Source organism: Molossus molossus, unplaced genomic scaffold (genome assembly GCF_014108415.1).
Source record: "Molossus molossus isolate mMolMol1 unplaced genomic scaffold, mMolMol1.p scaffold_m16_p_39, whole genome shotgun sequence".
In the NCBI taxonomy this organism is placed as follows: domain Eukaryota; kingdom Metazoa; phylum Chordata; class Mammalia; order Chiroptera; family Molossidae; genus Molossus; species Molossus molossus.
In genome coordinates, this window is record NW_023425376.1 from 728,562 (window position 1) to 743,031 (window position 14,470).

Genomic DNA, 14,470 nt, shown 5'->3' on the forward strand with positions numbered 1-14,470 from the left:
ACAAGATTTTTTGCTGTCCCTGCAGTGTGGTGGAAAATGGCCTGTGTTGCCTGGGAAGGCGGATCTCCTCTGAGCTCTGATCCTCTTGGTCTAGAAAACAAATCCCCTAGGGTAATGTGGTGGCCACTGGGATTCCAAATCCGTGAAATCCCAGTGCTGTGGGCACAGCAGCTGCAATTGTGTTGGGGTGGGGTGAGCCGGGCAAATTTGGTTGCTTCCCTTGTTGCTCTGCTTTCCTAGTAATGGTGACGGGCAGATATCTGTGGCATCACCTCCACGTCTCCACCCTACTCTGGGATTAGTCGCTGAGTGTGCCTGTGGCACAGGGAAAAAGTGTTTCTGTAGTACCAGTTTTCTAGTTTCCAGATAACGTGCTCTGCAACCCAACACTCACTGCTACAGCTTCTTCTGGGGACCACTCCAGCTCTGGGCGGGTGAGGAGAGGTGGTCAGGGTCCACGGCTTCACTGGTCTCCAATGCTGATTGCCAGACAACTTTGGCCATACCACTGTACTTTGTCCCTGCCTAGGTCAACTGGGCTCAGCTGCAGCTCCTGTTGCCCTCATACAAGAATGCTCACTGAATCTTTTTGCTCCTCCTAGCTGAAGGGAGCACAGTGGCAATCTGATTCCTCCCCACTGCAGGGTGAGCCCTGAAGTGAGTGCCTGACTGTGAGATCTGGGTTGCGGGCTGAATTTTTGGGTATTCTGTTCCTTTCCCTTTCCCCATCCCCAGTCCACTTCCACTTGCCCACCTTCAGATGTTTCACCGTGCGATCTCTTAGATGTGTTTGTGCATTGAGCAGGGAATCTTTTGCTTAATTCAAGCTGTTCAAATTGTTGAAACTTCAAGGGGTGAGACCAAGATCTCTCAAGCCGCATTCCTCTGATGTGATCCCCAACTGTTTTTTTGTTTTGCCTCATATAGTCCACACATGTAGCTAAAGCAGCCAACAACCAGCAGGTGCAGGCAAAAACAAAAAACAACAAAAAACAACAAGCCACAACACCTCAAGAAAAAGCTCTAATCAAAAAGCCAGAAAAGGGAAGCCAATTGAGACAGAAAACTTTTTTATTCCAGCTAGATACTATAAAACAAAGGTAGCTGCAATCCAGACTCCTACCCCCTTAAGGTTGTAAGTACTCCAAATCACCCCAAGCCCTGCCCACTAGAATGGTGTCAAAGAAGGCTGGGGTAGGGAGCACAGGTCTCTTTCAGCTTCTTGGTTAAATTTATTCCTAAATAATTTTTTGTTTTTCATACTAATATACATGGGATGATTCTCTTCACTTTTTTCCAGCTGTCATTAGTGTATAGAAATGCTACTAAGTTTTGTATGTTAATTTTATATCCTGCAAACAACAATGAGGTATCCCCTCATACCTGTCGGAATGGCCGCCATCAATTAATCATCAAACAAGTGTTGGGAGGGTGTGGAGAAAAGGGGACTCTAGTACATTACTGGTGGGAATGCAGATTGGTGCAGCCACCATGGAAAACAATATGGTGTTACCTCAAAAAATTAAAAATTGAATTGCCATTTGACCCAGTGATCCCACTTCTAGGAATATACCCTAAGAAGCCTGAAACACCAATCAGAAAGAATATATGTTCCCCCATGTTCATAGCAGCACTATTTACAATAGCTAAGATCTGGAAACAGCCCAAATGTCCATCAGTAGACCAATGGATAAAAAAGCTGTGGTACATATACATAATGGAGTACTATGCAGCTGTAAGAAAGGTCTCTTATCCTTTGAGACAACATGGAATCGAACCAGCAACATTTTGAGGAATTCCCATGTTTTCCTAGTAGACTGACTTCATTATCATTAGTGTCCCTCCTTTGTTCCTAGCACATTTATTTCCTGAAGTCTATTACTACTATTGGGTATTCCTATAGCCATTTCTTTCTTTTTTCTCTATAAGAATAATGTTTGCATGGTATTTTCCCCAAGTTTCATTTCAATCTACTTAAAATGTTTTTATTGATTTTTTTAGAGAGAGTAAGGCAGAGATAGAAACATCAACGAGAGAGAGAAATATCTATCGACTACCTCCTGCATGCCCCCTATTGGGGATAGAGCCTAAAACCCTAAAACCCATCTCAGCCCATGGGATGACAGTCCACTGAGCCACACCAGCTGGTTCAATCTATTTTTACCCCTTTAATTACTGAAGTATAGGGAATTTGCAGTTGTTTTTTATCTTATACTTACAAAATATCACTGATTATATTTCCTATGCTGTACTTTACATTCCCATGACTCTTCTGTAACAACCAATTGATACTTCTTAATCTCTTCACCTTTTCTGCCCATCCCCCCAAATGGCAACCATCAAAGCATTCTGTTTCTGAATCTGTTTCTGTTTTATTTCTCAGATTCCACATTTAAGTGAAATCATATGACATTTGTCTTTCTCTGATTTATTTCACTTTGGCAAGATTTAACTGAAACTTATGGCCCGGCCCCTGTGGCTCAGTTGTCTATGTGTCGTCCCATCGAGGTCATCGGTTTGATTCCTGGTCAGGGCGCATGCCCGGGTTGCAGGCTCGATCCCAGTAAGGGGCATGCAGGAGGCAGCTGATCGATGTATTTCTCTCACATCGATGTTTCTATCACTCTCCCAATTCAGAAAAACATTTAAAAAAATGAACTGCAGTTTACCGTGTAACTGAGACCATAAAAAATGAAAACATAGATAAGGCAGACAAGAGGAGAACAGTACCATATTTTGGATCTTAATCCAGTACACATTTGTTGTTCAAATTGTTCTCTTTCTGGTTGACTATGGTCCCTTTGGCCATAACTAACTGAATTAATAAATGAATTGTGGTTAAAAATACATAAAATCTATCATCTTTACTATTTTTAAGGATACAGTTTAGGAGTGTTAACTATATTCATTTTTGTGCAAATGGCTTCTAGAACCTTTTCCTCTTGAAACAACCCGTTTCTTCCACCTGCAGTTCCCCAACTCTGGACACTCTGTTTTGGACTCCTTGCCTGAGGAGTCTTGATGAGCCTGACAGAGATTTTCTGAGAGCCGCGCTGCAGTCTCGGATTTCTCTAATCACTCTTCATTCCATCCTCTTAGCTTCTCACAGGTGCCAGACCTAAGTGGTAGCCTGAAGGTTCCCTCTACCTAGGCTTGCTCCTCAACCCCCATATTCTTCATGTGTTTTCCTCAATAAATCTTGCACATCTAATTTTTTCTTGTCATCAGCAACACATAGGATTTTGTGAAGAAGTAAAATGAGATGTTTAGTTCATTGTATTTTTAATTTATTAATTAAAAAAATCCTCACCCAAGAACATTTTTGCATTTATCTTCAGATAGAGTGGGAGGGAGAGGGGGGTAAGAGAGAGAAACATTGATGTGAGAGAGATACATCAACTGGTTGCCACCCACACCACCCCAACTGGGTCCAGGGACAAACTGCAACTGAGGTAGGTGCCCTTAGTGGGAAGTGAATCCGGGACTCTCTGGTCCGCAGGCATATGCTAGTTCATTGTATTTAGAAAAAAAAAATCTTTTTAAAAAAAGGGACTTGAGGTAGACATTTGTTGTTCCACTTACTGATGCATTCATTATTCATTGGTTCTTTTTTTTTAAATCCTCATCTGGTACTTTTCTATTTATCTTCAGATAGAGTGGGAGGGAGGGGGACAGAGAAAGGGAGAGAGTGACATGACCTGAGAGAATACATCGCCTGGCTGTCCAGGGCATGACCCCGCCCAGGGCCTGGTCGAACTGTACTGAGGTACCTACCCTTGACTGGAACTGAACCCGGACTCTTTGGTCTGTGGGCTGAGGCTCTAACTGCTGAGCCAAACCAGCCAGGGCCATTGGTTTATTATTTTTTTTAAGTAAGTTTTAAAAATTTTATTTTTAAAACATTAGTTCCCAAATTTATTATCACTTTGTTTCTTGGTAAAGTAGAATTAACAGCATCTACCCTGTAAATTTTTTTGCATATCCTAGGAGACCAGGACTGTAAAAGCAGTTTGAAAGGTGCTTAGTCGGCACACACCATCTCGGAGCCTAGGCACCCTTCTCCTTTGGGGTGCCCACCAGCCTTTGGGGTCTCCAGTAACGAGCGGTGTTGGGGGAACCTGGCAGGAAACCCACTGCTTCTCTTGGGGGTAGGTTCCTCAGGTTGGTAACAGAGACAAGAACGGATTTTAGCAAAAGAAAGAAAACCGCTAGTTGGCGGCACAGCACAAGGTAAAACATGAATCTTGAGGACCAAGTTGGGCTGAATTCTGCTTCTGCCAAAACCAAGGGGTGCGGTGAGCCCCGCTGCGCGCAGGGCGTGCAGACAGCACTCTTGTATTCAGGGGATACTCAGGAAAGTGTGTGCGACATTAGAGAAGGTGAACATGAATGTCGTGGCATGTGTGCCTTTCGCTCCCGGCAAGCTCACTCCGCGCTTAGAGACCCTGGAGGGACTGTGGCTCTCTCGGAGCTCGCCGTGCCCCCCATCATCCACCCCCCCACCCCACCGTGGAGCCCGCGGGGGTGGGCGTGCCTGTATGCGGCGTGCACCATGAGCCCTGGTCACCCCGACCTCCAGCATGAACGTGGACACTGGACCTGCCCCAGCAGCAAGGAGACCGAAGGCGACTCTGTGGCTCCCGCACGTCTGCTCCCGGGGGCGCCACCTACCTCGCACGCCCCCGTGCTGTCCTCCCTGAAGTCTGGCGCCCCGCAGGGAGGAAGGGCCAGAGCCCGCCCTCTGCGAGGGAGGCCCCTCACCTGCTGGCCTCGCTGGCTCCGCGTGCCGCCTGAGGTCCCCCATTGGTTGATCCCTGTGTGCGCCCTGATAGGGGATCAAACCTGCAACCTTGGCGATATAAGGACGACCCTCTAATTGAGCTAACTTAATATAGAAGTCACTATTTCCTTTTTGTGTTTTTGAAGATTATAAATGTCAAGTTTCAATAAATGATGGGAGAATGAATTACTTCTAGCACACTTATTATCTGAAAGAAAACTTGTTTATTTTTATGTTCTAATGGAACAAAATATTCCATCAAATTACCTAGGGAAATTCAGGTAGTTACCCATTTCTTCCAGTTTCAAATAAGTTTTAAGAGACCATAGAAGGATAAACATGACACCATTTTAGTCACTTGTACCTTCCATACTTAAAGCATTCAAGGACAGAAACACACTGCAGTGCTGAGGTGACACTGTGACTCCCCACGTGGGCCTCGTGCTTGAGGGTAACTGTGGATGCTGCTGCGCAGTCTCCAGGACTTGATGAATCAGTCCCACTTCACAGTTACCCCAAAGCAGCACATTCTACGTGCACCGCAAGGAGTATACCCACTACATGCATGTAAATGTGTGTGTGTGTGAGGAGACGCATGCTAGGGGAAGCTAGCTGCACTACACTGATACAGAAAGTTAGAAGCCCGCTGTTGTTGGAAATACAGAGACATACACAGTCTTCGTGTTCAACGTCTTCATGGGGATTTCTTCCGTAATTTCTAGAATGGAAAGAAGTTAAAAAAAATAAATGTTCTATCTATTCTGCATATTAAAAAAAATGCCAGCTGCCCTACTTCCGTAGCAATATATTTGGTCTCACTGCTGAGAGGTGTGACCTTTGTCCCAGCTCCTGGGAAACCCTGGAATTTCCTCTGTGAAAGGAGTGTTCTGTTCTTCATGGTAGGATCTTAATCACACTCGATAATTTATGCAAAGATGACTCAGGGTGGAAGCTGCCACACCATAAAGACCAACCCTACGATTCAAAGTGAAAGTAAGCTCAACGATGTGGCGCTAATGCCTATGTAATAAAGCCCCCATACAAACTCCAGGGCACCGAGGGTGGGTGAGCTTTTTGGGGTGGTAACACAATGACCACACTAACACGCACTGGGGCCAGGAGGAGGCAACACGGTCCATGACTCCCTGAGGCAGGACCCTCTCACAGGTGGCCCTACACATCCATTCCTTTGCCTAGTTCTAGCTTTAATCTTCCCCCTACAATAAATGTCCTGAATGCAAAAGCTTCTGTGAGCTCTGTGAGACCTGTCTGCAAATGATTCAGCTTGAGAGGGTTCTGGGAAACCCTCTGTACTGGCAGTGGTGCCGGAAGTGCCAGGGCCTGTGCGGACCCCTGAGCTTGTAGTCGGACCCCACCTTCCTGTGGGGGGGGGGGGGGGGTTTAAATCATGGTTTAAGTTATGAAGGACAGTGCCCTCAACCTAACTAACTGGGTATTGCCCAAATGTCCCACAGCCCCTCCCTCCATACCACAACACAGCTCTTTCCTATGTACACAGACAAGGCCTGGGAGCAAAACCAAGCTGGGAGCCCAGACCTGTGGTTTCTAAATGTTAACTTCCTGGAAGAGGAAGGACAGCTACTTCCAGGTCTGGGGGAGGTAGGAGTACATGGTAAACCTAGGACAGCTCACTATGCCAGAAACAAGAGTTCTTCCCAAACTGAAGGGCTCGGGTCAAAGAATACAGGAGTCGATATGGCCAAAGATACAGAAATTGAGTACCCGAAGTATAACACAAATGCAGCTGATTAACACTGAGCATATACAAGCTCAGAGAGAGTGACAAAGAAAATGACAAGTTCTTTGCCTACTTTGGAACACTGTGCTTCTAGCCGGATCTGAATCAAAGGACAGGATCAACTTTTTCTTAAAATGTCTCCTGTTCTAGCAGGAATCCTAAATGTAAAAATACTCTCCAAGCTGCCTCCTTAACAGGTAACCCCAGGAACTAGAAATAATATGTAAAATCTAGTGGAACAAGCAAGAAGGCATCAGTGAGTTTTCAAAACTGTAAGCATTAAGTGATCCTTCTAATTCACCAAAATATCAATATTCTATGAAAGACAATTTTCAGAGAAAAAAATACAGTGAAAATGAGGCCAAAGATACCAGACTCCCTCTTCCCTTGGCGGTGGGATTGAAGACAGCAGCCCATGTTCCAGTGTGGGACCCTGGCACCTATTTCTAGGAGAAACAGAGCGAAAATACTGTGTCTGTTCTAACCTCTCTGGGGGCTAGCTGAAGGGCTTATATAAGGCACTTGTCTCTGTTTTGCTTAATTTGGAACTCACTCAGGGGTTGGTCTTGCTCCTAGGCCTTGTTTGTATACATAGGAAATATCTGTGTTATGGACGGAGGGGGTGTGGGACATTTTGGGCAATACCCAGAGTTAGTTAGAGTGAGCACACTGTCCTTCATAACTTAAACCAAGATTTAAACCCCAGCTGTGTGGAACAAAAGATTATGAATGAAATATACATAGACTGCTTCAGGCCTAGGAAAAAAAGTAGGAGAGTTTCTTTGGACAACTGGGGCATTAACAATTGCCCATGTATCCTGGGTAATTTTAGAAAGCTATATGTATGGCCAGGTCACATGTATAGACAGAAATACCCGAGGAGACCCAAACTTTCAATTCTGAAAAAGGTAAATGGCTTTTCTGACCAAATCTGGCTGCGGTCCAGGCTCGGTGCAAACGGAAGGTAAAGGTGAGGTAGGGAGCTGTGCTGAATGAGCGCCCCAGCACGGGCCAATGCTCAGACTGAAGGAGGTGAGATTTTGGTTTCAAGCTTTTAAAAAGCTCCTGGAGGTCAAGAAAATGTGTCAAACAGTAGCCGGATACAATCTAAAGGAAGGAACAGGACTTCAGGGAGTACACACAATAAGGTATACAGTCTTACCAGAAAGAAAAAGTTTGGCAAAGTCATAAAACGAATGAACGATTATAGCTTTCAAAAATCAGAAACAGCAAACTCCAGGAAGGAGGAGAACCTAATTTCCAGAGGCACCACAGCATAGTATTCAAATGTCCAGTTTTCAACAAGAACATCACAAAGCATACAGAGAAACAGGAAGGTCATGGCCCATCCAGAGGAAACATCACCTGGACAGAATCTGCCCTCATGTAAGAAGCACATACTTGAACTTACACTCCAATGCGACTCATAAATGGCAACCATGAATCAAAGAAAAGGCCGATGGACACCACAGACAAAGAATTAAAGAAATCCAAGAAGACAACGTATCAACAAATTTGGAATATCAATAAAGAAAAATTATACAAAGAACCAAATAAAGATTCTGGAGCTGAAAAGTACAACTGAAATACATTCCCAAAGGGGCTGAATAGCATGTTTGAGAAGGCAGAAAAATCAGTGATCTTGAAATAGAACATCTGAAATTGTCCAGTCAAATGGACTAACACACACATTACGGGAGGTTCAGGAGAAGAAAAGGCAGAAAGAAGATTTGAAGAAATAATGACCAAATCGTGAAAGCAGCAAAAGCAACACGACAGGGACACTCAGTAAGATTAACAGTCAGTCTCTAACCAGAAAGCACAGCAGCCCAAAGGCAGTGGGATAGCACAGTTAAAGCACTAAGAGACTGTTAACACGGAGACCTCTATGTGGCAAAACTATTCTTCAAAATTAAGGAGCAATTAAAACATTCCCAAATGAAGAAAAGCTGAGTGAGTTCATTACTACTACTAAATGTGCTCCCAAATATGGTAAAGGGAGCCCTTCCTTCTCAGTAAACCTTTTAACACTTTTATTTATGTATTGAAAAAATCTTTTTTTCTTTACTGATATATTAGAGAGAGAGAGAAAGGGAGAGGAAGAGAGAGATGAAAACATCGATGAGAGAGAACATCGACTGGCTGCCTCCTGCATGCCCCCCACTGGGGATCAGGCCCACAACCTGGGCATGTGCCCTGACTGGAACTCGAACCTGTGACCTCTTAGTGCATGGGTCGACGCTCAACCACTGAGCCACACCGGCCGGGCTAACTTTTATTTTTTAAAACAGAGCCAAACTCACCCAGGGGAAGGAAAATACCCAAGTCTAGCCCCTTATAGACTGCCTTTGTGACCTAAAGAGAGAAAAAAAATTAAAAAGCTGAGAAACACCTGTGAAGGTCACAGCACAGAGACGCATGCTCATGAAGGACTGGCACTTGCCTGACCAGGTGGCTCAGCTGGAGTGCTGTTCTGTACACCACGATGTCGCGGGTTTGAATCCCTGTCAGGGTGTGTGCGGGAGGCAGGCCACAGGTGTCTCTCTCACATTCATGCCCCCCCCACCACAAAATTCAATGAAAAAGTCCTTGAGCCCTGGCCGATTTGGCTCAGTGGTTAGAGCGTCGGCCCATGGACCAATGAGTCAATTCCAGTCAAGGGCATGTACCTCGGTTGCGATTCATCCCTGGCCCTGGTTGGGGTCGTGCGGGAAGCAGCCACTCGATGTGTCCCTTTCATGTCAATGCTTCTCTCTCTCTCCCCCTCCCATTCTACCTGAACAAAAATGGAAAAATATCCTTGGGCAAGGATTAAAAAAGTCTAAAAAAAAAAAAAGAAAAAGTCCTTGGGTAAGAATTCAAAACAAAACAAAAACAAACAGAAAAACCAGACTTAATCATAAAACCATACAAGTCCTTCCACTTCCCCTCCCTCCATGTATCACCAGGACAACATATGAGCTCCAGTATGACAACAGGGGATTAAGGCTGAAACCAGCAAAGCTGCTATTCACCCAGTTCTGTTTCCCTACGACATCAGGTTGAGCTATCAACAAAACCCCCCAAGGCATTCTAAAGGTAGAAAAATAAACAAAAAACAAAAAATCAGTAGGAAGAGAAAAAGCAAGCACCACACCACACTCAGATATGGCAGAGACTTTGCAACGATTAGACTGGGAATTTAAAATAACCAGAATTACCGTGCTAGGACTCTAATGGAAAGAGTGAACAACATGCAAGATTAGATGGGCAATATAAGCAGAGAGACAGAGACAGGAACTAAGAAAGAATTAAAAGGCAATTTTAGAAATCAAAACAGTATAACAGAAATGAAGAATGCCTTATACCAAAAAATCTTTACCTAGGCATATCATCTTCAATCTGCAGAGCAATCAAACGTAAAAGGAAAGATGATGCTTGGCAGTTCCCCACCAGTGCCAGAAGACAACACAAACCCCAACTCAGTGCAGTCAAGCTCCGGCTGCAGGGTCGCATGAACTCGGGATGGAACAGAGAGAGGTTCCCAGTTGGGATGATAAGGATGGCTACAGCTACAACAAAAAACCCCACAAAACAAAACGAGAACAAACAAGATTCTGCTGGAAGCTGTTCAGGGAACTGATGGATGACCACCTGGCTAACAGAGAAGTTGCCAGAACAGCCCTGGAAGCTGCTGTCACAGAAGTGGAAGAAGTGGAGATGTAAAAGGGAGTGAGATGGAGAGAAGACATGTCCCTGAGGACACGAGCCCGTGCATTAGACCAGCCACTGTCCTGAACCTGTTTCCTGAATTACCAGGTGGATATGTTGACTGATAACCTAGCTCTTCATTCTTCTGCAACTCACAGAGAAAATGCACATAAGCTACTTTGTAAGCTGTGGAGGAAGAGGTATAACATCAGTTATGAGGTCTTTTCACGCTGTTCTTTGACAATACTGTGATCATTTTGATTTCTGGGGACGAGAACAATTTAGAATGAGGAAACAAGCTGATATTCCTAGAAGCATGTAGAGGGTGGGGCAAAGTAGGTTTACAGTTGTTTGTGTGGAAAATAATACAATAAATAATAATACAAGAAAATAAACTCTTTCATGTACTCATAACTGTAAACATAGCTTTGCCCCACCCTGTTTTTTAAATAACATACCAGTAGAATTTTTAGATTAGTTCTAGAGCAAGAAGCAATCAACCTTTTAAATACCATTTTTTTAAAACATTATGTTATAGCAAATTTCTGAAGAGCAAAACAAAGAGAGATATTCTCTCTCACATATCATTTGCAATTGTTCTGGTGTCAAATCTACCTTCAACAAAAGAAAAATAGCATAAACACTTCACATGTCCTACAGTCCCTCACCATCCATCTGCGCCTCATTCAGAAACAGCTTCAGCTTCCTGCTGCGAAGGCCGAACATCTTGGCTGCTTCATACAGAAGACCTTCGTAGGTGAGTCCATTCTGCCCAAATGGGTTTTCAAGCAGGAGAGTGCCCACTGTTCCCATTAAACACTCTACGGAAGAAGAGCAAACTGGATTAAATCCTGAGGCTCTTGCGATCCAGCTGCTACACCCTGAAATGGGTGGGGACTGCTGGAGGCTTGGAAAGTCATGGTGGGCGGGACAGCTGCAGTGTGCAGAAACAGACAGAAACATTGCACAGAGGAAAAGGGGAAGGAGAAAAAGAAAAGCAAACAGTATAAAAAGCCCTCCAGCTTGGAAAAGAGATAATCAGTAAACAGTCTAATGTAGAGCCTGGAGGCTTCAGTAACAAATGTATACAACGAGAACGCCAAAATAACAGGAAAAATATGAGTTTTGAAAACATTTTTCAAGAAGAAAAAAATAAGGCTAAATTAAAATGTTCTGGCATTTGAACAATTCAGGTTCATTTAGCTGTAACTTTTTTTTTTTATCCTCACTCGAGGACATTTTTCAATTTTTTTGTTCAGATACAGTGGGAGGGAGAGAGAGGAAGAGAGAAATGTCGATACGAAAGGGACACATTGAGTGATTGCCACCCACATGACCCAACCAGGGCTGGGGACAAACTGCAACCGAGGTACATACCCTTAGTGGGAACTGAACCCGGGTCTCTCGGGACCGCAGACCAATGCTCTAACCGCTGAGCAAAACCAGCTAGGGTTAGCAGTAACTTTTACCTAACCAGTTTATCTCATTTCCTTACTGTGTCCGATGGACGAGGGTGTTTCCACATAGATATACCGGAGGAAACCGGCCTGTGTGCTCCTAATTTGGGGTGGGAACCTGCCCATCAAAGGAACCCTCAACCACTGACACCCCACAGCCCACCTGCCCAGGGTGTTTACAGCTTGGGGAGGCACCAACCTTGTGGGTTTGCGTTCAGGAGCTGCAGGTTGACGTACTGACAGGGAAGAGGACTAGGACTGTCGATTGGACAGGGAGCTGACCCTGCAGTCACACACAGTGTTTTCCCACTAAGACTCAGTAGGTCGGTTTGGTTTTGTATTTCTAAAAATAACAAAAAATAGTAATAAAGTATCATTCTTCCAGAGGTAGATAGTTTGGAGCTGACATAATTCACTTTTTCTTATGTAACTATTAAACTACCATATATATGATATATATATATATCTTTACAGTGATACTTTCCACTTGTTTATGAAAGGACATTGCCTTTTCTATAAGACCATATGCAGTTAGTAGAAAACATTATTGGTGCAAAATAAATGGCATAATATTCACAACCTAAAATATATGCAAACTGTTTGTCTCCCTTTAGTTTTTCCCTGTATAGTTGACTCTTGAACAACATGGATATGAACTCTGTGGGTCAATTTATATGCAGATTTTTTTCAATAAATACAGATAGCTCTTTGTTATTTGCGGGTTTTGCATCCAAGGATTGAAAACAGTATTTTCGCATTCCCAACCACAGATGGAAAATACTGTCTTCCATCCACAGTTGTTCGAGTCCGAGAAGGTGAAGGTCTGACTATATGGTCAGTAATCACATTTGTGACAGTAAGGGTGGGATGGAGGTAGGGGACGCAGTGCCCATTAAACCCACACTGCTGAAGGATCAACTGTATATTATAGCACTCTTAAAATCTCCCTCTATAACAGAATCCCAAGCTTCTGTTATGAAAAGAGGTTTATATTTAAAAGTAATTATAGTCACAAGTTATTTTACTCATGAACTATGTGGAAAATAGCAAGACACACAGAACACATGTAGTATAATTTTATTTATATAAAATTTGCCTGGCCAGTGTGGTTCAGTGGATTGAGCGTCATCCCATGGATTGAGAGGGACAGTTCGATTCCAGTCAGGGCACATGCCTGGGTTGCGGGCTTGATCCCCAGTTGGGGGCATGCAGGAGGCAGCTGATTGATGTTTCTCTCTCACCCTCCCTTCCTCTCTCTAAAAAATCAATAAAAATATATTTAAAAATTGAACATTGCTTAGTGATGTAAACCTAGGTGAATGACTGGTAATGCTGTGACTAGGAATGGGGAATGGAAGTGGTAGGAATGAAACCAGGCTGGGTGAGACCCGCAAGGAACAGGGGACCTGTCCTACCTAGTGGTTCAACGCCCATTATCAGCTTGGGCCATGTGGTCTCTCTTGACCCACACCTGTAGCTTCCTGAGAGAAAGTATTTCAAGTCTGCTAAGTGGGGCCCACGCCCACTGACTCTGGTGGCCCCAAAGAACAGTGTGGATTGGGACCTGCTCGGTGAGCACATTCCATTCAGGGCAGCTGGCTGTTCACTCCACCACTCGGGTGAGATGGCCAGAGAAATGGATCGACACTCACCCACGGGCAGTGGTTAATGTCTGACTAACTGGGAATGACCAGGGACTTGGAAAGAACAGAACTAAAAGTGGTGACAAGGAAGTCTCGGCAAAGAATGGGCGGACTGTGAATGGAGGCCCTAGAGTCAGTGGACAGTGGTCACCGTTTCATTAAATCCAGCCAGCCTTTCCTGAGCCACTCCCATCCTTGCCCGGTGGACTGACCAACAAAGGGGGCCATCCTGGGTGGGTGGGGGATCTCACACGGGCCCAGCACACGACTTCCACCCCAAAGGTGAATTTTGCTAGTCAGTACAGTGTGTCCCCCTATGGACCACAGGCCATTATCCAACTCCTCACAGAACATCACTGCCAGGGGGAGGAGGGGCTACTGAAGGCACACTGGTTACTGGGCACCTCCCTCATGAGAAGGCTGCGCCGCGCTGTTCCTGGAACAGACGTTTCCTGGGGGCTAGTCTTTGTGGCCTGCAGTGTTTCTGGCAGACCCTTCCACGGGTACAGGGTGTCTTCCTCACCACTATGGCACCACACACGGCACTGTGTCTCACTGAAGAACTCATTTTTCAGCAAATGAGATATGACAAGGGTTGTGAGTGTATTTGGGGAACTCATTGGTCATACTATGTTCTCCACCATCACAAAGCAGCTAGTCGAGAACAATGGTGGAACGCCCTTTAACAGACTCAGTTCTAGGACCACGTGGGCAGCAGCGGCTGGCAGGGTGGGTACTGTCTCTGAAGATGCCCTTTGTGCTTTAAACCAGGACATGCAGAGTATGGCTCCCGGCTGGCTGCCTGTTTATGCATATAAAGTTTTTTTAATCCTCACCCGAGGACATTTTTCCATTTTTTATTCAGATAGAGCAGGAGGGAGAGAGGGGGAGGGAGAGAGGGGGAGGGAGAGAGAGAGAGAGAGAGAGAAACATCGACGTGAAAGAAACACATCGAGTGGCTGTCACCCACATGACCCAACCAGGGGCGGGGACAAACTGCAACCTAGGTACATGCCCTTAGCAGGAACCGAACCCGGGTCTCTCCAGACCATAGGCCTACACTCTAATCGCTGAGCCAAACTGGCCAGGGCTATGCATATAGAGTTTTAATAAAACACCGTCATCCCTTTTTTACATTAAA

The 14,470-nt window shown here is 44.8% G+C and overlaps 1 protein-coding gene across 4 annotated transcripts in view; it reads right to left on the reverse strand.

Moving 5' to 3' along the window:
* Positions 1-5,018: 5,018 nt before the first annotated feature.
* Positions 5,019-14,470, reverse strand: part of IARS1 (isoleucyl-tRNA synthetase 1) — a 93,522-nt gene continuing 84,070 nt past the window's right edge. For 2 of the 4 annotated variants that reach the window (XM_036281565.1, XM_036281564.1), the window contains 3 exons: positions 11,886-12,029; positions 10,898-11,050; positions 5,019-5,498 (listed from right to left, as the gene is read on the reverse strand). In XM_036281565.1, the coding sequence (XP_036137458.1) occupies positions 5,416-5,498; positions 10,898-11,050; positions 11,886-12,029 (380 nt within the window). In that variant the 3' untranslated portion in view covers positions 5,019-5,415. The remainder of the gene's footprint in view (positions 5,499-10,897; positions 11,051-11,885; positions 12,030-14,470) is intronic. The other 2 variants (XM_036281563.1, XM_036281562.1) reach the window with 2 other exon arrangements.